At 54.1% G+C, this 24550-nt stretch overlaps 1 protein-coding gene across 2 annotated transcripts; it reads left to right on the plus strand.

Moving 5' to 3' along the window:
- Positions 1-2729: 2729 nt before the first annotated feature.
- On the plus strand, positions 2730-22453 carry LHX2 (LIM homeobox 2). Of its 2 annotated transcripts, none has more exons than XM_045882013.2 (5): positions 2730-2849; positions 4352-4554; positions 5497-5904; positions 11616-11814; positions 21778-22453. In XM_045882013.2, exons 1-5 carry the CDS (start codon positions 2730-2732, stop codon positions 22063-22065), a joined length of 1218 nt encoding a protein of 405 aa, XP_045737969.1. In that variant the 3' UTR covers positions 22066-22453. The 2 variants fall into 2 exon arrangements, with proteins under 2 accessions (XP_045737969.1, XP_045737968.1); XM_045882012.3 differs by having other exon boundaries at positions 5497-5900; positions 11609-11814.
- Positions 22454-24550: the final 2097 nt, after the last annotated feature.

A 24550-nucleotide genomic window follows, 5' to 3' on the forward strand; every position in this document is an offset into this window, starting at 1 on the left:
CAGATGAACCCCGGTGACTCCCAGATTAGATTTTCGTTCCTTACTTTCTTTGAAAGAAAGTGCCCCAGATGCGTCAGTAAAACATGCCTGTGTATACGTGTAGGCGTCCGCGTGCCTGGGCGCGGGGCCGTGTGCAGGCGCCAAAGCACACGTCTGTGTGAACACACGCGCAGGCGCGCGTCTTTGGGTTTATGGTCCTTCCCTCACGTTGGGGCATCTGTGCATGTGCAGCGTGTACACACGTACTTGTAACTTCAAGAGTTTTTTTCAAATACGCAAAACATGGCCTCGGAGAAGCGCACGCGGGGATTTAGGTAGTATTGTCTCAACATGCAATTGCATGTATAACATGCAATTTACGCCTTTACAACTGCACGCTCCTGCCTGGCACTGGACACTTGTACCCCATGTGCCTGTGTAGATCCTAGTCCTACATCCCTGCTGGCCGTGTTTTTGCCAACGGAGAAGAACATGTGCGTTTGCACACATGAACACGAATGCATGTGCTTGGGCATTACTAACACACATATGTTTATGTTTGAAAGTTTTGCACTGTAGGTAGAAGGTAGCCCCTTGCCTCCTTTTGGCAAGCAAGTCACTTCAGACTGACCCACCTCCAAAGCAGACCCAGGAAATGGGACTCCTGTTACTGACTTAGCTCATTTAGTTTTTCTCCACAGTCACTTTTTATTTCCTTAATCCTGCTTCACCACACACCTAGGTATCATGCTTGTGTCCCCAAGAGACTCTAGGTTGAGCCTGAAGTCTGGGGGCTGGGGTGGCAGTTGAGATTTACCCACAGGTGGGGTTGTTGATCCTTGGAGAAGTGGTACAGCCAGGCAGCAGGGTGGACGCCTGTCAACAGCTGGGTCTGTGGCATGATGCAAACAGCAGAGGATGGGCCTGCGGTCTTTAAGGACCTCAGTGATACCCAATGTATGTCGGAGTGGGAAAGTTTTTAACAGGAGGAGATGGAGATGGAGAGGGAAAAGAGGGAGTGATGAGAGAATTTGGTTAGTGCCTACTACGTTCCAGGTACTTTAAAATCCATGATCTCTTTTGTTCATTACCTGTGTGGAGCGGACCTTCTCGTCGCTCAATGAAAAGATCAAAAACAGTCTAAAGGGAGTTCAGTCACTTGCCTAAGGTTACACTGCATGTAAGTGGCAGAACTGGGATTCGAACCTATGGGTTTCCTAGTGCCTAAAGCCATGCTCGCATCCACTCTTTCAGGCTGTAGAGGGACAGGGAAGGGGCAAGAAGGAGCTGCACGCTCCCATTAAGTGGGCCCTAGCTTGCTTGGAGCGAGGCTACGCTGGCTGGTCCTCCTCCGCCGGAGTCTTACAGCTCCCGCGGGCTCTAGCCTCTCTGGCTCAGCCGGGTCCTCAGGAGGCCTAGGCGGCTGCCCGCAACCCGCAGCGCGGAGCCTGGGCCGAAGGCCGAGCTCCGCGGGAAGCAGCTGAAGGCTCCCGCAGCTCTGCCCCAGGCCTGCCTTCCCAGGCCTCCCCAGCCGGTGCCCGAGGCGGCGGCTCTGGGCCGAGGAGAGACCGCAGTGAGAGCGCCTCAAGCATCCTCGGGCTGCGCCTTCTTAGGATGGAGACGGCAGCGAGAGAGGGTTTAATTTTCCATCCCGAAGAAATCGCAGGAAACTGTTCGCAGCTTAAAAAACTCCAAACCCCGCGCTCTCCCTCCTCCCTCCCTTCCTCCCGCCCCCTCCCTCCAGCCTTGCCCACCAGCTCCCACCATCTCGTCGCTCCTCTCCTCCTCCTGATTCTCCCCTCCCTCTTGGGTCTCCCGCCTTCCCGGAGCACGCGCTGCCAGGGCTCGGGGTGCTGAGCGGCCAATGGCGCGGCGGCAGGACGTGATGTAAGGCGCGGCTGTAGAAAAGGCGCGGACGCTTGGCTGGCGCGGACTGCAGAGCCGGGGCTGGGCTCGGCGCGCTCTTGGAGAGCCTTGCGCGCGGCTGGGCCCGTGGCCGGCGGCTCCTCCTCCCACTCTGCTCCTCCTCCTTTTTCTCCTCCTCCACCTCCTCCTCCTCCTCCTCCTCCTCCTCCTCCTCCTCCTCCTCCTCCTCCTCCTCCTCCTCCACCTCCACCTCCTCCTCCTCCTCCTCCTCTTCCTCCTCCTCCTCCTCCTCCTCTTCAATTCTCTCGGTGTCTCGGCTCGGCTCGCTGGCTTCGGAGAAATCCGTACTACAGTCGCCGACCCAGCGCCTAAGCGGGTCGCCTAGGGCTGGGGGCGCACCCAAGGGAGGGTAGAGGTCCAGGCAGCTGGGCCGCCGCGGGCACCTAGCCGTTCCCGAGTGAGCCCCGACCGCAGCCGTCGCCGCCTCCGGCAGAGTTTGCGCTCCTGCTTTGCGCCCGGGGCGCTGAAGCCGGGCGGGCGATGCCCGCGGCGTGAAAGCGCCCGCGGCGGGCGCCGACCTCTGCCCTCGTCTTCCCCCTTCCCGCCACCCCGCCCCCCGCCCTGTGCCCTTGTGACCCTGGCTTTGGCGCCGCCGCCCAGGCGCCCCGCGATGTAGCTGCCCCTGCGCCTCGGCGGGAGGCGTCCTGGCCCGCGGGCGCCCGGGGCCCGGAGCCCGGCCTGGGGGCGCAGCCGAGCTCGGGCGGGGCCGGGGCCGCGGTGGCGATGCACCGGGCCCGTTAGCGCCAGGAGCGCCAGGCAGCTGAGGCGGGGGGCAAGCCCTCCCGCGGAGGAGCCGCGCCCCCGGCCCCGCCGGTCCCGCCGCGATGCTGTTCCACAGTCTGTCGGGCCCCGAGGTGCACGGGGTCATCGACGAGATGGACCGCAGGGCCAAGAGCGAGGCTCCCGCCATCAGCTCCGCCATCGACCGCGGCGACACGGAGACGGTAGGCGCACGGCTGCGGGGTCGGGGCTGAACCTGGGACGGGGCCGGGTCGGTCCGCGCTTCTGCTCTCCGAAGTTTGGGGGCACTTTGGGGAGCGTCCTTCGTGCCGCACGGGACTGGGCGCAGGGGATCCGCGGACAGGATGCAAGGCCCCGTAGCTCCCGGCTCGGGGGAAACCCGGCTGCTGGGGCGGAGGAGGGAAACAAGGTTTAAACCGAAATTTCAGACCCCAAGGGTGCAAGAGGGCGTTTCTCCCGAAGTGGGAGCGAAGTCCTACCCGCGTCCCGGGATGGCTCTCTTCTCACTACACCGGGGCCCTCTGTTCGCCAGCTCCGCGTTCCCCTCCACCCCTCGGCTGTAGCTGTAGGCGGCGCCGCCGGCGGCGCCGGGAAGGGCGAACCAAACGGGAGCACTAGGGCTTCAGCCGGCGCGGGCCGCTCCCGTCCCGCCTCCTGGCGATCGGAGTTCCCTACTCCAGCACAATTCCAAGGGTCCAAGTCTTCTGGGCCGGCGCTTTCCGTTGATCACGTCCCTGGCCTCCTGGCCAGCCGACCTGGCCAGGCCAGGGCTCGCAGTTCAGGCTCTGGCCTGGCTCTTGTGGAAGGAGCGTCCATTTGGATCTCCACACCTGGCTTTGCCAGCCCAGCCCCGAATAGCCAGTTCCTCACCTCAGGCCTCCCAGGGGGCCAGGCGAGCACAGGCTATGCAAGCTGGGCCCAGAAGTGACCTTTAGAGGCTGGGGAGGTAGGGAAGACGGGCGAAGCTTCTCCACTTGGAAAGGAAGAGCTGCAGCCCCGGTGCCTCCGGCTTCTGAGCTCCTTTCCCCATCAAACTCTCCGCCTGTCCCGCACTCAGAGACTTTGAGGGTGCCTCCGCACTCCACTCACCATCTCCCAAGGACCCAAGAGGGCCCCAGCCAGTGTGGCCAAGGTGGTGGAGGGGCAGGGGTTGGCTGCGACCTGTCCTGGCTTAAACCTTTGGTATAAGGATCCAGAGATCCCTGAGGCTCGGGGTCAGGAACTCTGTGCGTCTCCCGGGAGGCGTCTGTGTAGAGGGTGACTTTTAATGGTCATCTCACCCTTTTTCCTGGGGCCCGGCAGAGTGGCTCTTTTAAGAAACAGTTTTGAGGGAGCTTTTGGAGGGCTTGCCTGGAGTAGCCTCTGCTGCCCCAGCCCTCAAAACAGCCCAAGCCTTTCTGGGAAAAGGGCAGAGGGGGCAGGAAGGGGGAGAACTAAGGAGGGAGATCCATCCAGGCCAGCAGCCAGGCCTGGGCCTGTGGCCGGCTTGGGCTGTGTGGGCGGGCCTGGGTTCTGAGCCTCCTGAATATGGGCCTTTTGGGGGTGGCGGAAGCGCACCGCACACCCCGGCGGCCCCGGCGGGGGTGGCGTTTAGGGCTGGCGGGAGCAACGGAGGGAGCTGCGGGTGCCGGTTTCCCCGCGGCGGCGGCGGGGAAGTCGCAGGCTGACGCAGGCGCCGCGGTCTCCCGCCTCCCTCCCTCCGCAGACCATGCCGTCCATCAGCAGTGACCGCGCCGCGCTGTGCGCCGGCTGCGGGGGCAAGATCTCGGACCGCTACTACCTGCTGGCGGTGGACAAGCAGTGGCACATGCGCTGCCTCAAGTGTTGTGAGTGCAAGCTCAACCTGGAGTCGGAGCTCACCTGTTTCAGCAAGGACGGAAGCATCTACTGCAAGGAAGACTACTACAGGTAGCCCCCCACCCGGGGCCCCCCTGCCCCCCAGGACCCTCAGACACATTGGGCCTGGCTCCTTTCCCTCCAGTCCCAAGGGAGGGTTCCCTACCTAGCCCCCCCTTCTCCAAGCCAGTACAAATTGGGTAACGACCTTTCTAAACAGCAATTTGAAGGAACTCTTGGGAAGGTCTGAGAAGTATAGGGACCCAGAGAAAAGGGCCCTCTTCTGAGCTTAGACACAGAAATAAGCTTGGGTGTGGGGGGGTCCTTGCACCCCTCTCCCTTTGAAGTTTCTTGTGGGTCAAGCGGATGGAACAGAAAAAGGCACCCCCCCCCCCAACCCAGGTAGCCTGGGCTGGTGTGGGACAAAGTTGGAAGGAGAGCTGGAGGATCAGTTGGGTGCATTTCTGGGTCTTTCGTGAACCTGGGAGTGAAACCTGCCTCAAGGGTTAAAGAGCCAGAGTCACTAACAGGCTCCAAGTTTCTTCTCTCCGTTTAGGGTTAGGGTCTGTTTATATTCCCTTTCTCTCTCTCTTCCCCCTTCTCTCTCTCCTCCCTCCCTCTCTCTTTCCCCATCTCCGTGTTTCTTCCAAATTACAAAGGTCTGTAGGATTCTCAGGCGCTGGTGTGGAGGGCAGGGGTAAAGGATGAGAAAGGGTAAGTGGGCAGCCCCCCCCCGCCCTGGTTCCCAAGTAAAGGCTTTTCCTGGGGCTTGCCCAGGTTCTGGGTAAAGCAGAAGCCTTGTGGACATGAATATGGTTAAGGGAAACTATATTTCAGGGTAGGACAAGACCTGGGCCAAAATCTAGTTCCCTCTTCGCCCCATCCTCCGATTTAAGACTGGTTCCCATCTTAAGGAAGAGATTTCCCCCAGTGGCAGCAGCGGCACCTGGAGGAGGGATATGGGGGGTACCCAACCGTGTGTCCCCACAGTCCCTCCCTCGATGGTCCCTACAGGCGGTTCTCTGTGCAGCGCTGCGCCCGCTGCCACCTGGGCATCTCAGCCTCGGAGATGGTGATGCGTGCTCGGGACTTGGTTTATCACCTCAACTGCTTCACATGCACCACGTGTAACAAGATGCTGACCACGGGTGACCACTTCGGCATGAAGGACAGCCTGGTCTACTGCCGCTTGCACTTCGAGGCGCTGCTGCAGGGCGAGTACCCCGCGCACTTCAACCATGCCGACGTGGCGGCGGCTGCAGCCGCAGCAGCCGCGGCCAAGAGCGCCGGGCTGGGCGCGGCCGGGGCCAACCCGCTGGGTCTTCCCTACTACAATGGCGTGGGCACGGTGCAGAAGGGCCGGCCGAGGAAGCGCAAGAGCCCCGGCCCCGGGGCGGATCTGGCGGCCTACAACGCTGGTGAGTGCGAGGCGCACGGAGCGCCCCCGTCGGGTTGGGGGAAAGTGCGTGGCGTCGACTGCGTGGAGCTGGAGTGAATCTCAGTGTGATCTATATCTATATCTATATCTATCTATATCTATATCTATATCTATATCTATATCTATATCTATATCTATATCTATATCTATATCTATATCACTCTGCATACTCTAGCCCTTAGATTCCCCAGTCCCTAAGCACCGGACGACCTGGCAGAAGGGACATTAGGCTCCTGGGCTCCAGCCCGTGCGCACTCGGCTGGAGTGGGAGGCGAAGGTGCATTTGAGTCTCGCTGACCCCCGTGCAGAGCCTCGTCGCTGAGAAATTTTTCAGAGGTAGCTTTTTGGTTTGGGCCTTTCCCCCACTTTGCTGGTCGGAGAGTGCAAGCACAGAGAAAGCAAGGTGGAGCCGACACCAGACTGGCTCTGGGTTGGCGCGGCTGAGGATGGGAGCTGGGGCGATGGATGAACTGACGAGGCAGGGCAGCGAGGGTCCCAAGAGAAAGGACTGGCGGTGGTGGCCGGTGGGGGGCCACGAGCTCGGCCTGGCGTTTGGCCTGGTCCTGTGAAGTGTCCTGAGGGCAGCAGGCTCGGGAAACTTGGGCCCAGGACCCTTATGAACCAGAGCAGGTCGCTGAGCCCGGCCCGATCCTCCTGCTCCACCAGGTCTCGGTTTTCCCTGGGCTCCTTCCTCCGAGTTCCGGGCGCTGGTTTGAGAACAGCAACCCTCGGAAGCCGGCGCCCGGGATGAGCCCGGAGTAGGCCTGGCCTCGCGCGGGGAGTAGGGTGGAGGGCTCGTTTCGCATTTCCGGCATCTTTGAACCCCGGGCCGTTCCAGGAGACGCTCCCCCCCACGCGCCCCTCCCCGCTCAGGACAGCTGCGGAGGTTCTGGGGCCGGCACATTGAACCGTCAACATCTGCCCGACGTCTGCAAGGCCGGGAAAGGTTTATGACTCCCCGGGCTTCTGAACTAGATAGAGTTTATTTGCCATTATTTTCTTTCTTTCGTTTGCGGCAGAATCGGATTCGGAGATTTTTGTTTTCGTCTTCCTTTTCCCCTTAGTCTAATGCACAAGTGGAAAACAAAACCAAACAAAACCCCAGGACTGTGGGGAGAGGGCAGCCGCGGGAAAGAAGGCAGCGTTATTTTGATCTTTTAAAAATCTGAGCTGGCTGGGGGAGGAAAATTCAGCCGGTGCGGGGGCTCCCCTGTTCGCTCCAACGAAGTTGCTTGTTGGAAGATGGATGGACGTATGTGTCTCCGTGTGTGGAGCTGGGAGGAAAATGCAGCCCCCAGTTTAGTAAATGGTGAAGTGGCCATAGGCAGGTCGGTGGCAGCAGATTAAAGATTTGTTGAAGGTTCTACCAGAGATGCCAGCTCTCTAAAACTTCCACCCCTCATCTCTCACCACCCTGAAAATAGACTAAACCGAGTCCAGGCCAGGTCCCCCAAAACAAAGCCGCGTCTATTTATCAAATGGGGCCGGCCCCCAGTAGGTAGCCCCAGGCGGCCTGGGCCACAGGACGCAGGGTGAGTGGGATCATGTTTTTCTAGTAGGCAGGTTAGCTACCGGGTTTGGAATAGAAAGGTAGAAGGGTACAGAAATTTATTTGTGCTTTTTGCTGCTCTGCCGCCTTCCCTGGCGAGGTCCGGCGGCACCGAGCAAGATGTGGCTGGAGGCTGAGTTTCAAGGGAGCTGGCACCTCTACAAGACATTCCCCACCCATGCCATCTCCTCGTTTTTTTCTTTGACCCCTCTCTCTTTTTTTTCCTTTCGACTCTCCCGATCCCCCTTCCTCTCTGTCCTTCTGTGTGTTTGTGTCCCGGTTTCTCTGTTCCGGTCTTTTTTTTCTCTGCCGGCGCGCGCGTCTCTAGCCTTGGCTCGGGCGGTAGAAACCACGCACGGCGCGCCGGCTGTGGCCGTGCCGCTCGCTTATTCGGGGCTCCCGGGACCAGGCTGGGGAAAGCGGTCGCCTTCCTGGCCGCGCCGGCCCGGCCAGGCCTCCCCAGGTCTGGCTCCCGTTCTCCTCCCTCGCCTCCCGGCACCGGCAGGAGAGGAATGGCCTCAGTGTGGGCCGTGGGGCCGCCGGGACTGGAAAGGGGGCCGTGGAGGGTGCGTCTGCGGGTGGTGTGTCTGAGCAAGAGTCTGTGCGCGTTTCTGAGTGTGAGGACGAGAGCTTGTTGGTGTGCGTGTCCCACACGCAGGGGCCCAGCCACTCCGACCCTTCGCTGTGCGGGCCAGTCCGGTGGCGGAGCGGCGGCACCTTATTCCAGGGCGGTGAGCTCGGGCAGCATGGGGTGAGACGCCGTCGGTGCGCCCAGCCCGCCGCCGAGGGAAGGGCAGCCAAAGCGGCGGGGCGCAGGGTCGGAAAGTCCTTCCGGGGCGGTAGCCACCGCAGCCCTCCTCTGGCCGCCCCTCCGGAGCGAGAGCGCAGCCCCGGTCGCAGAGGCAGAACTGAGACCTTCCCCCACCCCCGAGCCGGGCCGCCCGCCGGCCTGGGGCGCAGACGAGGCGCTCGGAGCCCGCGAGGGGTCGGGGCCGCGCACTTTGCGCCGGGGGTTTGTTCGCCACGGCCGCGGGAGTCCCGCGCGGACCGGCCGGACGCCCGGGCCTCCCCCAGCCCCAGCTTTTTGTGTGTGTGCCTGGCGGCGTAATTACTGATTTGATTCCAATCCATTATTTAGACAATTGAACCTACAATCTCGTCTTTAGTAAAATGAGGCGAAGTCAGATTTGATTACAGGTTCAGTCCCAGCGACAAGAGCTCGAAACCCGATGGGTTAATAACAGATCACGAGTAAATTATTCATGATTTTACGAGCTCTTTAGCTCCATTGAATCGGCCTAATTGAGAGGAAAAAAAAAAAAAGGGAGAGAGAAAGCCCGGTCCTCCCCCTCCCCTCGGCCCCTCGCTCCTCCCCGGATCCGATCTTGGGGAATCTCGACCCGGCCGGGGCGTGGGGGGCGGGAGTGAGGGCGCCTGGGGTACAGGACAAATCTGGGCCCAACGGCGGCTTCCAGGCCGCCCTCACTTTCCCGGCGCAGCACCCCCGCTGCGGCCGCTGGCCTACTCGGCCTCCCAGTCTTGAGCCAGCTTCTTTGCTGCCCTCCCTTCCTTTCCCCTCTCCCCCCTTTTCACCACTCCCCAGCCAGTAAGGCTTTGGAATAGGCTTTCCGGCGGGGACCTGGTTTCCTTGAGACCGGGGATTCAGTTCCTTAACCTGGACCCCCCACCACACATTCCCCTCTTTTTCCAGGCCTCGCTGTCCCCTTAGGCTCTCTCTGTGTCTCTCCGGATTTCTTTCTGTCTTTGTAGCTCTCTCTCTCTCCCGCTCTCCCCATCTCCACTGCTTCCCTTTCCTCTGTCTCTCCTCTTTTTCCTGGCTCTGTCCATCTTCCTTCCCTACCCCCTCTTCTTTACTCTCTCTCTCTCCCTTCTGTCTTTCTACCTCTGTTTCTCTCTCCTTTCCGTGCCCTTTCTCTCTCCCTCCCCCAAACCACCTCCCCCCTAGATCTAGGCCGCACTTGGGGCACGTCCCTTGGGTACATGGGGCGCCAGGGTCCCCACGGAGCTCATTAACAGCAGCAAGGCCCAGGCGGGGACTGGGCAGAGGGTTGGGCCCAGAGATCCCCTGTGGGGAGGCCTGCCCCACCCCCCATGGAGCTGGGGATGGGGGCAAGGGGAGCGTCGCTCCCGCAGTGGGGGGGGGGGGCGGGCAGGGCAGGTTCCATGGAGTCCGTTTGGAGTCATTTTCTGATCCCTTTTACATTGCTGGACCCCGTTCTTCACTCAGAGTGCTTTCAGTGGGAATACAGCCAAGGTGGGGGACTTGGGTGCCTAGGTGCAAGTGCAAGGGACCCTTAGTAGCCACTTGCTGACAGGTTCAAGGTTAGTGACAAGACCAGCGTCTCGCAAATTCTTTCTGTAAGAGACTGCTCCCCACCTGAGTAGTGGGTAGAGTAGGTCACCAGGAAATCGGGAGTACTTCTGAAGTGGTTTTGCCAGATGAAATGCAGGATGCCCAGTTAAATTTGAATTGCAAGTAGACAACAAATAAATTTTTAGTGTAAGTGTATCCAATGCAATATTTGAATTATAAATAAGCAACAAATAATTTTTTAGCATAAGCCTATCCACTGCAATGTTTGAATTTTAGGTAAACAACAAATCAATTTTCAGTATAGGTATGTCCCGTGCAAAATCAGAGGCATACTTAGAAACTGTTCGTTGTTTATCTGAAATTCAGATTTAACTGGACAACCTGCATTTTTATTTGTTAAACCTGGCAGTTCTATTAGGAGCATATCATGGGGCACAAGATACATCCCCAGCTGTCTGCTTTAGGGGGACTGAATTCATCTGCTATGAGGTTTTCCCCAAAGTAAGACCTTACATGCAGGATGGCTCGGGATGTGATGAAGGAATCTTGGAGAGGAGTCGTTCATGTTCCCATCAGGCACCAGGTTGCCAAGTAACTTTCTGAGGCCTTAGGTTTCCACCCCTGTCCCTCACCCCCATTGCCTTCCAGGCATTGGCAGCTGGGCCCCAGCTGGGCCCCTTCTGGAGGGGGACTGGCTCCCCAAAGAGCCATGCTTCATCTTTGCCTGCCTTTGTGGCTTAGTGGAAGGAACCGGGCAAGGACTGCAGTGCTGAATCTAGGCTCAGCCCTTACCGGTGGTGCGGCTGGGTACACATGGCTTCATTTCCTTTAGCATCTGTTTTCTCATCTCAAAAATGAGATGAATAGCAGTAGCCACCTCTTGGAGCAGTAGTGAAGGCCCCATGATGTACATAAGGCCAAAAGCATACCCTCGGTGTCAGATACATGTTAATTTCTTCCTCCAACTTCCTTCTCTTTCCGGCTAGAATTCTGCCACTCTGTGAGATTTCTAGAGATCGCTTCACCTCCCTGCCTCGTTCAGCCAGTCTGTATAACTGGGAAGCAAGTGCTTGTCCAGGGCGGGGGGAGAGGAATAAACTACAAAATACAGTTTCCAACCTTGGCCCAGTGCCCATGGCCCAGGGTCAGCCAGAATTTCGGGGTTGGGGAACTGATGAGGGTGAAATCAAAGTGAGTGGAGAGAGGTCAGTCATCGACTTTCAGGTGCCCGCCCCAGACACTGGGTGGGGTGGGGTGGGGGGGGACTGCAGACAGCCTCCTTCCTTAGGGAGTGCAGGGGGAAACGGGGAAGAGTGTGGGCCCGGGAGCCCTGCACATGGCTCCGTCCTCAGTCAAGTGCCTTCCGTTTCTGAGCCTCAGTTTCCACAGCTGTAAAAAGGAGGAAATAATGCGAGGCTTATAGGGTTGTTTTAAGGATTCAGTGAAAATATGTAAGGCTTTTAAGCACATCACCTGGAGTCAAATCAGCCATCAACAAGTTGTAGCTGTTGTTCTTACTCAAACACAATGGCTCAGAATGGTTTTTGGACTCTCTTAGAGGTGGGTTTGAATCTGGCATTTCCTAGCTGAGAGACCCTGGGCAGGCGGCTCTCTGTGAGCCTCACGTTCTCCTATAAATCTAGAAAATGGGGATAATATTTTCATCTCAGCGTGGTGCAGTGCATGCGGTGGGGTCCTGAAGCTAGAAACTTTTGGTGGCAGGCGGGGCAGGGGCGGACTAGGCAGTGTAGCGGGGGGGCGGGTCAGGAGGTTCACCTGCCGCTTCTGCGTGTCCCCTCCCCAGCGCTGAGCTGCAACGAGAACGACGCGGAGCACCTGGACCGCGACCAGCCCTACCCGAGCAGCCAAAAGACGAAGCGCATGCGCACTTCCTTCAAGCACCACCAGCTTCGGACCATGAAGTCTTACTTTGCCATTAACCACAACCCCGATGCCAAGGACTTGAAGCAGCTGGCGCAGAAGACGGGCCTCACCAAGCGGGTCCTCCAGGTCAGCTGGGCCGCGGCAGGGGCTGAGGGTGGGGGCACCGGGGGCCTCCAGGGCCTGGAGCCGAGCCCCACAGCTGCCGTGGGCCTTGGAAGGACCTTCCACCCACCGTCTGCTCTTCTCTTCGTCAACCGCTGCTCCTTCTCCATCTCTTCAGTCTCTAGCTGTATTTCAGGGTTGTGGGTCCCCCCCCAACTTTACCTCTTCTCTTTCAATGTTTTGTCTCCCAACTTTTCTATTTTGTGTACATGTGTCCCTCTGTCCTCTTTGTCTCCGCGCTTAGCCTCTTTTCTTTCTTATAAACAGTTCTTGGTTGCTCTTTATTACTTAAGTGACACTCATAGTGTTCATGTAGTAAAAGGTTCAAGCGTTTCAGATAAATCCAGAGCATCCCAGGATGCCCGTCCAAGACAATTGCGTTAGCTGTTTGCGCCTTTTGCTTCTTGCTCCTCACTCATCCTCTCTAGCTCCTCTTTCTGTCTCTCTCTAGATTTTTCTTGTCTCTTTGTTATTTCTTAGACTCTCCCAGAAGCAAGCTTTGGGAGGGGGGATGTGGGCTGATCCCCTGGGTAGGCCAGGGAGGCTCATCTGCCTGCGGGGAGCTGGAAGCAGATGGGCACCTCTGAAATGCAGCAGAATTGCACTTGTGAGGGTGCTTTCTGCATAGAGAGGCTCCAGAGCTTTCCCCAGATTTTTGAAGGGTCTGTCCATACCTCAAAGTTGTTAAGAAACACAGTTTGGGGAGTCCCAGTCTCCTGCATTGTCCAAATTCGTGACAGAGATTTGGGCCACGACCTTCTCAGATCTTTAGCTCCTCCTCTTACTCATTTCATGGTCCTGGGCAAGTCATTTAACTCCTCTGAGTCTCAGTTTCCACATATGTAAAACAGACACAAGAAATTATCTATACTGCAGGCTTATTCGAAGAGCCATTGGGATAATATAAGCGTCCACCACAGTAGCTGACACTTAACTGATCAGTGGATGGTAGCTAAAAGTAACATTAACTAGATTAATTAACTGGTATTAACTAGTATGAATGATTATTCTGGTCACTGGACTTCAGTTTTCCTATCTGTACAACCATAAGGTGGGGGAGAGTATCTTTCTTTATAGCACAGTTTAACCAATTTATTCCTTAGAACGTGTGGTCGTAGGGATAGCAAAGCACATTTTGGGGTAAGAAAATCAAGAGATGAAGATCTGACCGAGGTCTCACGGCAGGAGGGGAGGTGCTGGGATTCGAGTCCAGGCCAGTCTGATTTATCCTCCAGCCCCAGGTCATTGGGGACTGAGGGCTGGGGGACTGGGACACTGAGGGGGGTGAGGGCGATGATGATGGACACCAAGGGCTGCACAACTGCCCTAGATTTCCTGCGAGTATGGCGGGCGTGGGGGGGAGGGTGGCCTTTTGGGTGTGATGGCGGTGGCGGGATGGGACTGTGACTCCGGCGCTGGTCGGTAGATCCCCTGGGAGCTGGGAGTTCCAGCCCCAAAGCTGGGTTGGCCCTGCTGCCTGCACCCCTGCGCAACGCGAGGGGTTCTGGGGCAGCTTGGTCCCTGGCGGGCTCGGTGACGTAGCCAGAGGAGGCGAGAGCTGGCCAATGGGACGCTGATGCGCCGCTCTGGGCCCACCCCCTGCTCCGCGTGGGCCCCGCCCCTCCTGTTTGGGTCCCTTTTGCCTGCGGATCCCTTTGTCCTGGGCTTGAGAAGGGGCAAGGACATTGCTGTGCCCAGCGCGATCTCGGATCCCCCTTGTCTGCTTCCCTTAGACTTTACCTTCTTGGGTTAGGTCTGGGGACCCTCCTTGGCACCCCCGCCGTTCCTCAGCCCTGAGCGAATTTGGTCATCCGCCTCTTCTCTGGTTAGTAGGATACTTTGTCCCTTCCCCTATCTAGAACCCCTTAGGGCAAGTTGGTGAGGGCCATTCAGTGAGCCAACCCCTGGGAGCAGGCCAGGGCAGGAGCAGGGACTTGGAGTGAAGCAGAGCTTCACTCCCTGGCGGTGCATCTTGAACAGATCAGTTACCCTCTCTGAGCCATAGTGTTCTCACCTGTAAAATGGGCACCATTAGGGCATATACCTCTCCCAGTTATCCTGATTAAATGGTAAAGAGTAAGTGCTCATAGCTGAGTCTGCATCTGGATGAGGAGCCACACTCTGTTGGCCTTTGAGGCAGGAGGCTTTATTCCCCGTTTTAGGAACAAATCAGGTTTCCAGTATAGTTGTCTCTCATTCTTTTATCTGACCAAATATCTATTGGCACCAGGCCTTGGGACGCAGAGATGAATGAACCACAGTCCTAGCCCTGAAGAAATTCACCCTCTTAACTGTAGAAATAGACCTACATTCAGTTTCCCCATAGTGTGATCAGTTGGGAGGGGGGGTTCTGTGGGAGGCCAGAGGAAGAACTGACTGTTCTTCGTGTAAGGAAAGGTTCACCTGAGGGACCTGGGTGAATACTTGCCCTGTGCCTTCCTCCCCTAGAATCCTGAGCCAGACCCGCTCACACCTGTATGCCCCCTCCACCACGGGGACTCAGGAAAGCCAGAGGCAAGGAACTAGTTGAGGGAGAAAAGCCCTGACAGTTAATGGTGTGTCTCCTAATCAGTAAATGTTGGAGTGCTCTACTGTGTGTCAGGCACTTTGAAAGGCCTGTGAAACACATTTGCTCGTTGCGTTCTCACTGTCAGGCAGCGTGATAACCTCCTCCCGGCTGTATGGAGGAGAACATTGAGGCCCAAATAATTTCCACTTGCTTCAAGTCACACTTTGCTAGTACGTAGCAGAGCTGGATCCAAATCCAAGCCTGTCTCTCTGGTCAATCTCTGGCTCTTTCTCCACTAAGCCAACCTAGCAGTGACTGCCTCTGAGTGTGAGTATCATCGAGGGCCTGTGTGTTGTTGGGGGTGGCCGTGGTCATACCCATAAGGCATACCAGATCACTGTTCTCCCTCTTCTCAGACCTCCAGATCTCTCGCACTGATCCTTAATATCCCCTAACAGCACGACTGCTCATGATTATGCAGCAATTTGCAAAGCATTATTTTTCCAGCCATTCGTCTGCCTTAATATTTTCCTGCCCATTTTACAGACAAGAAGCTTAAGAACTAGTGAGATGAAGTGATTTGCTGGAGGTTACAGGAGCCAGGCACTGGCAGGGTGGGGCTCTCTCCCAGGGGTTCTGACTGCTGATGGGCTAGCTGGGGGAGGTGGGATAGGAGCCGTTTGGGGCCAGGCAGGTGGTGGTGTGGCTTTGGAAGGTAACAGACTGGTTCAGGTCCTTTGGGACTTAGTAGCAGTGCGATTTGGGCACTTACCATCTCCCTGAGCCTGATTCCTTATCTGTGGAATAAAGGTAATAATCGTTTGTGTCTTGAGAATTCCTGAGCATTGAGACAATGAGTGGGGGAAGCGTCCAGCACAGTGCTGCCTGGTATAAAGTAGGTGCCCAGGAAATAAATGGTTCCTTCTCACTTGTCTACACCAGCTCAGTGGCACTAGGCCTTGGATGCTCCCTGCAGGTTGTAGTCCAGCTCAACCCTTCCGAGAGGTTCTCTATGCAGGTTGAGGTTGAGACTGTGTTCTCGAAGGTGAATGATACAGGATGTGTGTGTGTGTGTGTGTGTGTGTGTGTGTGTGTGTAGGGGCATTCTGGGCTGTTTCTGAATCTGTTATACGTAAGTACCACCAATATGGTAGGCCTGGGATGCAGTATCCCTGTTGGAATTTTGAGTCAGCTGATGTGAGGTCCAGGCTCAGCTCTGCTGCTTACACTCTGAGCCATATTGAGCAAGTCACTTAACCTCTCTGAGCCCCAGTGGCCTCGACTATAAAATGGGGATGATCATAATATTCATTAGGTGTTTTCAAAGGGTAAATGAGATGACTTCAAGTGTGATTTATAAAGTATAGATTCGGGACTCAATGCACATGAACTTCACACACATTTACACAGTAGGGTTCAGTCAACCAACCTCTCGCACTCATTAAAAAAAATTTAATTATCTTTATTTTGCAGATGAAGAAACTGAGGTTCAGAGAGACTAGGACCCTTGCCCTCAGTCCCACAGCTAGTAAGTGATGAAGCCATGAGTCAAGCCCAGATCTGTCTGATTCCACAGCTCTTTCCAATATAGCACAGTGTAGGGACTGGGACCCTCCTGTCTTGGATCTAGCTATAGAAAGCAGCAGTGCAGATGGAGAGAAAAGACGGAGTGGGTCATAGATGCCATGTCTTGGGAGCAGAGCAGGAATCCTGTTGTAGAGCCGTAAGTGCAGAAAAAGTGCTCAAAATTATCATCAGCGACAGCATGGCCACCACAATTCTCACTTTCTACTCCTGGGCAAGGTGACTGGGAGAGAGAGCGGCCCCTCGGACAGAGGTCCATGAAGACGTTAGTCTTTGCAAATGCTTGGAGACAACTCCTCAGCATATAGATGTCCCTCCGAGTTGCCTCTCTTCCTTCCTGGGAAAGGGTCAGGAAGGCAGAATAGGCCCTGGGCTTGGGGACAGGGGTGGTGAGCTGATTGATCTGGATGGGTGAAAGTCTCCTTAGAGTTTCCTGGTGTGACTTTGAAAGAAAATACATTTTAACCATCAACGGTTTACAAACATTCTTTAGATGACTGGTTAGTCGTCACTAACTTGTGTGAGCACCCAGGAACTGAGGATGCTAACTTTCCTCTGTTCACTCATTTATTCAACAAATACACTGATCTTCTGCCTTGTTGGGAGCGGGGGCGGCGTGACCCAGACAGTGAGTGGGACCCGCTGGAGCTGCAATCCAGAAGGGAGACAGATGTGCAACAAATAATTACAAATGGCAATAATGTTAGTGCTTACCTTGTAAGGCACTAATGAGTTACTATGTGCAAAATGCTGAGAACCTTCCGGAGATGATGCCTGGTACTTAGTGAATAATATTTGTTGTTATGACTTTATGAAGTTGTTGTACCAGAGGACGTATTCTTTTTTTTTTTTTAGATTTTACTGTATTTTATTTTTTAAAGATTTTATTTGTTTATTTGACAGAGAGAGACACAGTGAGAGAGGGAACACAGTGGGGCGGGGGGGGGGGGTTGGGAGTGGGAGAGGGAGAAGCAGGCTTCCCACGGAGCAGGGAGCCCGATGCGGGGCTCGATCCCAGGACCCCCTGGGATCATGACCTGAGCCGAAGGCAGACGCTTTACGACTAAGCCACCCAGGCGCTCCTAGATTTTATTTTTAAGTGATCTCTACACCCAATGTGGGGCTTGAACACACAACCCCAAGATCAAGGGTCGCACGCTCCACCCACTGAGCCAGCCAGATGCCCCGGGTCATATTCTTTTTATTCTTTTTTCCTCACATCACATTCATCACAAGACATTAGCCCCGCAACTGCCTGGAGTGTTTGTGTCGTGGCTTTCACTTACCCCATCTGGTCGGACACTTTGCATGCAGCCATTAGTTTGATGTTATTAAAAATGCTGCAAATGTAAAAATGAAATCTTAAAACAAAAAAAACAAACAAAAAAAAAGGAGGAGGGGTCTGCTGGCTGGCTCAGCTATAGAGCATGTGACTCTTGATCTCAGGGTTGTGGGTTTGAGCCCCATGTTGGGTGTAGAGAGTACTTAAAAATAAAATCTTTTTATTTTTTAAAAAGATTTATTCATTTATTTTAGAGAGAGCACATGCGTGCATGCCTGCGTGGGGGGGGGGCAAAAGAAGAGGGAGAAGAAGAGAATCTCCAACAGACTCCCCACTGAGCACAGAGCACCCCCAACGAAGCTGGGTCCCAAGACCCTGCGATCATGATCTGGGCTGAAACCAAGAGTCGGATGCTCAACCGACTGAACCACCCAGGCGCCCCCCAAAATAAAATCTTTTAAAAAAAATGCCAGAAAGGACATCTTTGGGCATGAAGCTTTTATATTGGGGCTGGTTTCCTTAGTGACCCAGGAAGGGATTTGTGAGGCCAAGTGGGTTTCCCACTGGTCCTCTTGGTCCCCTCAATGAAAGAATCCTAGGGAAGGGAATTTGTGAGGCAAAACACAACCTGCAGGGCCAGTGGGTGTCTGAGGAGGGGCACACGGTAGTGTGGCCTTCATGCACCCAGGACTTCCCCGAGATCCCCAGGGCACCAGGCTACGGGACCCCCCCACAGCTGAAGAAAGGGGGCTGTCAGTTTAGGAAGATGGGTGGGTGAGGGGCGCGTGGGTGGCTCAGTCCTTAAGCATCTGCCTTCGGCTCAGGTCATGATCCCAGGGTCCTGGGACTGAGCCCTGCATCGGGCTCCCTGCTCCGCGGGAAGCCTGCTTCTCCCTCTCCTACTCTCCCTGCTTGTGTTCCCTCTCTCGCTGTGTCTCTCTCGGTCAAAAAATAAATAAAATCTTAAAAAAAAAAAAAAAAGATGGGTGGGTGGAGCAGATCATCTTCTTGCATCTGCCTTAGAATCTCAGCTTGTCAGAACCCTGAGAGGCCGTAGAGATGGCGTGCTGTTGTCTGACCCTCTTCGTTGTGTGGGTAGGGAAACTGAGGCAGACCTGGAGGTAAGGGACCAGCACAAGGTCACTGGGTTGGTCAGTAGCAGAGCCAGAACTGGAAGCTGCATCTAATGCTTTTTTCCCCTGCACCACAGTTGCTTTTGTGTGTATTCACTCATTCCTTCATTTCTTCGCTGACTCACTCAGGATCATGTGGTGGGGAGAGCATGGACTTTCTAATGGCCGATATTCCTGGATTCCAGTCTCAGCTTGGCCTCTGTGTGACCTTGGGCAAGTGACTTCACCTCTCGGAGGCTCTCTGGTTTTAAATCTATATAAAGTAGTAGCCCCTACTTGGCTTCTCCTGGAGCTGACCTGTGACGCCACACGTTATAGGGTGGCATGGTGCCTGGCACAGAGAGAGCATAAGTGGTATCTGTCATTACTACTTTTTTTTTTTAAAGATTTTACTTATTTGAGAGGGAGAGAGAGCGAGCACGAGCACGGTGAGGGCCGAGGGAGAAGCAGACTCTGCTGAGCAGGAAGCCCGATGTGGGGCTCGGTATCAGGACCCTGGGATCATGACCTGAGCCGAAGGCAGACGCTTCACCAACTGAGCCACCCAGGCGCCCCTCTATCATTACTACTACGAATTCAACGCACGTTACTCATTCTTCATCTTTCCCAGTCCCTGTACCATATCCCAGGGACATGAAGATGACTTAGACAGGGGCCCTGCCCCAAGAGCCGCTTGGGAGGAGACTTTTGGGAGAGAATTCTGGTGAAGCCCTGGGGAAGGTGAAAAACAAACCCAACACGAAACCCCACAGCAGCCTGGCTTTGGACTGAGTTGGTTTTCATCCACCAGACTCCCGGTGCCTCAGTCGCGGAAGATGGTGTCATTGTTTACAAATCACTGTTAGGGGCAACAGCGGGAGAAAGAGCAAATGGCTGGCAGCTAACCGGTTCCAGCCCTTCCCAAGGGCTTGCAGCCCTGGACCTAGGAGCCGCGCACCGCCCCCCTGGGGGCTCCTTGCTCCAGCCACGGCTTGGAGAGACACACACAGGCCAGGACAGTGGCACAGGGTGTCAGACCTGATGTGAGACTTTGGGGGAAGTCGCTTCCTCTCTCGGAGGGCCTCTGGAGACTTTCCCTATCGAGTTTTGCCATCAGCCATTCCCTGGGCCAGATGGACAGAGTCTGACACTGAAGATATTTCTGCAGGCCAGGCAAGGAAGGGCTCCCTCTCGTAACAAGAGCATGTTGACAGTGGTCTTAGAAGCACTGTACTTACCTGCAAGCCTCCAGAAGAGGTGATGATGGGCTTGGTTTGGCAGAAGGCCTGGGAAAATGTGCTTTCTTCCTGGAAGACCCAGCGTGCCGGGGAAAGAGCTTTGTTTCCTGACTTCACAGGGTCTGAGTCTCTCCTTACCCCTGGATTCTCGTGGATGTGCTTTTTAATTGAGCCCAAATCTTATCAGGCCACCAGAAAGGCTAGTCAGACACCACAGGCCCCCATACGGGGGTGGTCCCCAGGGGAGGGTGGGGCCAGGAGATAGCCCTTCCCACCCATGCCTGAGACACTGAGAAGACTAGCAGATGCAGGCACATCTGGAAATATGCAACTGGACACCCCAGAATCTGTAGAATTCTCTACGGCCCTTTGTTTTATGGGGAGGCTTCTGGCGGGTGTTTTTCTCATGCAAAGGGAAGTGAAGGGGCCTTGACTTTCAGGCTTCTTTTCTTTGGGAGATACAACTCACCCCCCCCCACAACACACACACCCTACCCGCCCCTCCCCCCACCAGATTTCCTAGGCCTCACTCAAAGTACTTTGAGGACCTCTGGGTACAGCCAGATCTCTCTGTGCAGTTAGACTGGCGGTCAATAGTTGGGGTGGGGGGTTGTGCTGTGAAGATGTGTTTCTGTGCATGTCTTCCCCAGTGCATATAGTCTCGTGTGCAAAGGTATTGGGTGTAGATGGATTGCATGTCTGTGCCCAAGGAAAAATGGTAAACACTTACTCTCTCTTTGGTATTCTTTTCATACCAAGCTCAGTTCTCATGGCACAATGCACCCCACCTCCCTCATAAATGATACTGGGGCGTGGTCGATTTGGAGAAGGAATCCCGCAGGTCCCCACCTCCCCGGACTGGCTTTAATCCGGCAGCAGCTCTGCCCACCCCACCCTGAAACCTAAAACCCCCGGGGGGTCCAAGATAGCCAGTGGCTTCTCCACCTGATGGCGGTGGGGAGTGGGACTGCTGTCTCTTTCTTCCTCAAAGTAACTCTTCATTGACTGATTCCTTTGTGTTCTTTACACTACTGTGGTATTTCCCACTTACCACGAATCACCTTAAAAATTGTACCAACGAGAACTTATGGGATCTGTTGCCCGCTTAAAGGCAATTGCCAAGGGGGGAAAAAAAGGAATCTCTCAACCATTGTGAAAAATGATTTGGTTTGTGCACATCTTCCGGAACAACGTTATCCAATAGAAAAGCAACATGAGCCACATGTGTAATTTTCCATTTTAAATTTTTTAGCAGCCACATTCAAAACACAAAAAGAAACCAGCAAAATTAATTTTAAGGATATATTTTGTTTAGCTCTGTTTATCCACAATATTATCATTTCAACATGTAACCAGCATAGACATTGGTATTGAGGTAGCCTACCTTCTTTTTTTTCATACCAAGTCTTCAAATCTATTTCTGTGTTTTCCCCTACAAAGAAGCCACTTGGCGGCTAGTCCCATTTCAAGTGCTCAGTAGCCACCTGTGGTTAGTGGCTACCATACTGGAGAGTGTTGCTCAGCTCTGGAACCTTCTTTTTTTTTTTATTTATTTGACAGAGAGTGGGAACACAAGCAGGGGGAGTGGGAGAGGGAGAAGCAGGCTTCCCGCTGAGCAGGGAGCCCGATGCGGGGCTTGATCCCAGGACCCTGGGATCATGACCTGAGCAGAAGGCAGATGCTTAACCAACTGAGCCACCCAGGCGCCCCTCCCCTAAAATTTTTTTAACAGTTGGTTGGAACATTAACATCTACACAAGTTTCAACCTTTTGGTGTAAGTCTCATAATTAAGTCTTTTTTTTTTTTAAGATTTTATTTATTTATTTGATAGTGAGAGGGGGAACATAGGCAGGGGGAGTGGGAGAGGGAGAAGCAGGCTTCCCGCCGAGCAGGGAGCCCGATGCGGGGCTCGATCCCAGGGCCCCGGGATCACGACCCGAGCCGAAGGCAGACACTTAACGAATGAGCCACCCAGGCGCCCCAGCTCTGGAACCTTCTAACAGAAAGAGAAACCCAGTAACTTAGCCATTAGAGAAAAGGAAATTTTTATTTTATTAAGAGCAAAAATTGCCAGCCCAACTTTTTAATCCCCCTCTCCACAAAACCCAGATTAGCATCTCTGGGGGAAATGCTCTGCAGCTCTCCGGATCCTGCCTCCCTTCTCCTAACCAGCCCTTCTCTCTCTCTCTTGCCCCACACAGGTCTGGTTTCAGAACGCTAGGGCCAAGTTCAGGCGCAACCTCTTACGGCAGGAAAACACGGCTGTGGACAAGTCGACAGAGGCAACGTTGCCGACGGGGACGCCATCAGGGCCGGCCTCCGAGCTCTCCAACGCCTCGCTCAGCCCCTCCAGCACGCCCACCACCCTCACAGACTTGACCAGCCCGGCCCTGCCAACTGTGACGTCCGTCTTAACTTCTGTGCCTGGCAACCTGGAGGGCCACGAGCCTCACAGCCCCTCACAAACGACTCTCACCAACCTTTTCTAGTGACTCACGCCCTCCCCCCCCAATTTCTTTAAAAAAGAAATTATCTTTAGTTGAATTCCAAGTGTATTTTAAAATAGAGGCTTTGAGCAACTAACTAACCACATTTTAGGATCTCGCCTGGAAACAGAGGAGGAAAATAATTGTGCGTCCGGCTAATGCAGCAGTGTGGACTTGAAGAATTACTTGGAAAATCTATCTGCAACACAACATTTGTGTCACTGTACAGTTTTGTGGACTGAGCGAGGAAAAACAACAAATAATTTAAGTTGGCTAGAGCTTCTGTATTTTCAAAGACTGCCACGTGCCTTAGGAATACTGTTTTATCTCCATACTTTGGATGACTTGTTCATTTTTTCTCTCCCTCTTTTTCTCTCTGTATATTTATGACCAGAGCAAAAATGTAAAAAAAAAAAAAAAAAAAAAAAAGTTTGTTACTTTGAATAGTCCTAAAAAGAAAAAAAAAAAAAAAGGAAAAATCAAACCCCCTCCAACGGTCGCTTTGTTGTTTTAGAATTTTAAGGTGGAAGTCTGTTCGAATATCAGAATTTGTAAAATCTAACCATAATAAAACCACTTATTGAAACTAGTTGGTGTTGCTGTTGTTTAGTGGGGTGTGAAATTCACAGGACTTAAGGGTCTTACTGAAGCCCAGACATAAATTCCAAGGTCTTCTCTTACTTATTTATCTATAATATTTATTTATAATATGCGTGGGGCCCCCTTTTCTGTGCCAGGCTTTGGGCTGCTTGTTGAAATCCGGAGATTCCTTGCCATCAAGGAATATAGAGTGGAGGCAGGGACAGAAGAGATAATCTCAACATGGTGTGATATGTGCCAAGTGGAGAGTATGTCAGTGAAGTACCATTAGTTCATTCATTTGTTCTCTCAAATACTAAGTACGCCCTGCTGAATACTTGTGATAGAGGTAAAATGTTATCACACCTGCCTCTTCTGCTCTTCTCTGGGCTGGAAGGGCGTGTCAGGCAATGAAGAAAGCCTACCCCTATCAGGAGTGAATGCTGTCACCAAAGGGCAGCTCAAACTCCACTTTTCCTAATGAATTTAAAAAAAAATTAATCTCCCAAGAGGGCAGAAGCAAATGAATTTGGCTTCTTCACTACGGCTCGGGCAACCTCAGAAACCCACAGAAAGGACACATCCAGGGAGGACAGAGGATTAGAAGCAGGCAGAACGAGCTCGGAATCTCTATTGTTGCAGTGTGAGCTGAGAGATGTCATTTCACTTCTGTGAGCCTCCGTTTCCTCAGCTGGAAGATGAAGATAATGGCCTTTACAGACAGTTCTAGTGAGGATGAGGCAAGGTGTGCTGAAGGGCCCAGTGGAGGGCCTGGCATATAGTGGAGGCTCACTGTGTTTTACTGAGTCACAGACAGGTGACTCGTAAGGGTGTTGCAGGTGGAGATCAGGAATGTGTGTATCCAGGCATCGCCCGTCATTGCTGAATGCATCAAGCAGGTGTGGTGTCTGTCCACTGGACATCTTACACCCCTGATTTCTTGCTCTAAACCCTGCTACAGAGCGCTCTGTTACCAGCTTCACTGAATGCCAGTAGTTACCTAGCAAAATGTCCTTCAGTGTCTGAAAACCCAGAGGGAAAATCATAGCTGTCTTGATGAGAAAACAGCCAGGAGAGATTGGGCAGGGGAACAATCCAGCTCAGGACTGGGGTCCCTCTCCCGTCGTCCCTGTGCCATCGTGGTTGGGACAGGGTTGGGGAGGAATGGGCTGGGAGTGCTTAAAGCCTGGACAGACCCACCTCCTGAAATGTTAAAAACACACACTCACCAACACTACTATTGTTACTGTTATTTCATGCCTGGAAAAATGGTAGAAGCTCAATGAATTTTTTGTAACTTCTATATTTTTCTATTATGTGTGTAAAGTGCACACATCTGAAATGAACAGCTTGATTAATGTTTTCCAAATGAACAACCACCACATAGACACCACCCAAATCAAGATAATAAGACATTGACAGCACCCAAAGGCTCCCTTGGGCCCCCTCCCTGTCAATCCCTCCCAAGGTGGCTCCTATCTGACTTCTAGCACCATGGATTAGCTTTATCTGTTTTTGATCGATACATTTTTGCTGAATGAATTCAGGATTGCTCAAGATTAGCCAACTTGCCTGAGGTCAGGCAGCTTAGTGGTGAAGAAGCCAACATTTGAACCAGGTCTGTCTCCAGACCCCACGTCCCGTCAGCTGGGGTAATAGGATCTGTATCTCAGTGGTGGCTGCGTGAGAGAATGTGAGCAGAGGGCCTGGCCCATGGATAAGCACACAGATACGACACCAGGTACTCCCAGGGACTTACACATACGTGCCCACAGACACCACGCATGTACGCCCTGGAGACACTCGTGGGTAGATAGACCCACAGGCTAAGGTGCTTACACCCAGACAGCCCCACACAAAGACACACGTATACAAATGCTCGCAGGCAGACATAAACAGGCCCAGACGC

Source organism: Mirounga angustirostris, unplaced genomic scaffold (genome assembly GCF_029215605.1).
Source record: "Mirounga angustirostris isolate CCGP_5_RB_7025 unplaced genomic scaffold, mMirAng1.0.hap1 SCAF_15, whole genome shotgun sequence".
Taxonomy (NCBI): Eukaryota; Metazoa; Chordata; class Mammalia; order Carnivora; family Phocidae; genus Mirounga; species Mirounga angustirostris.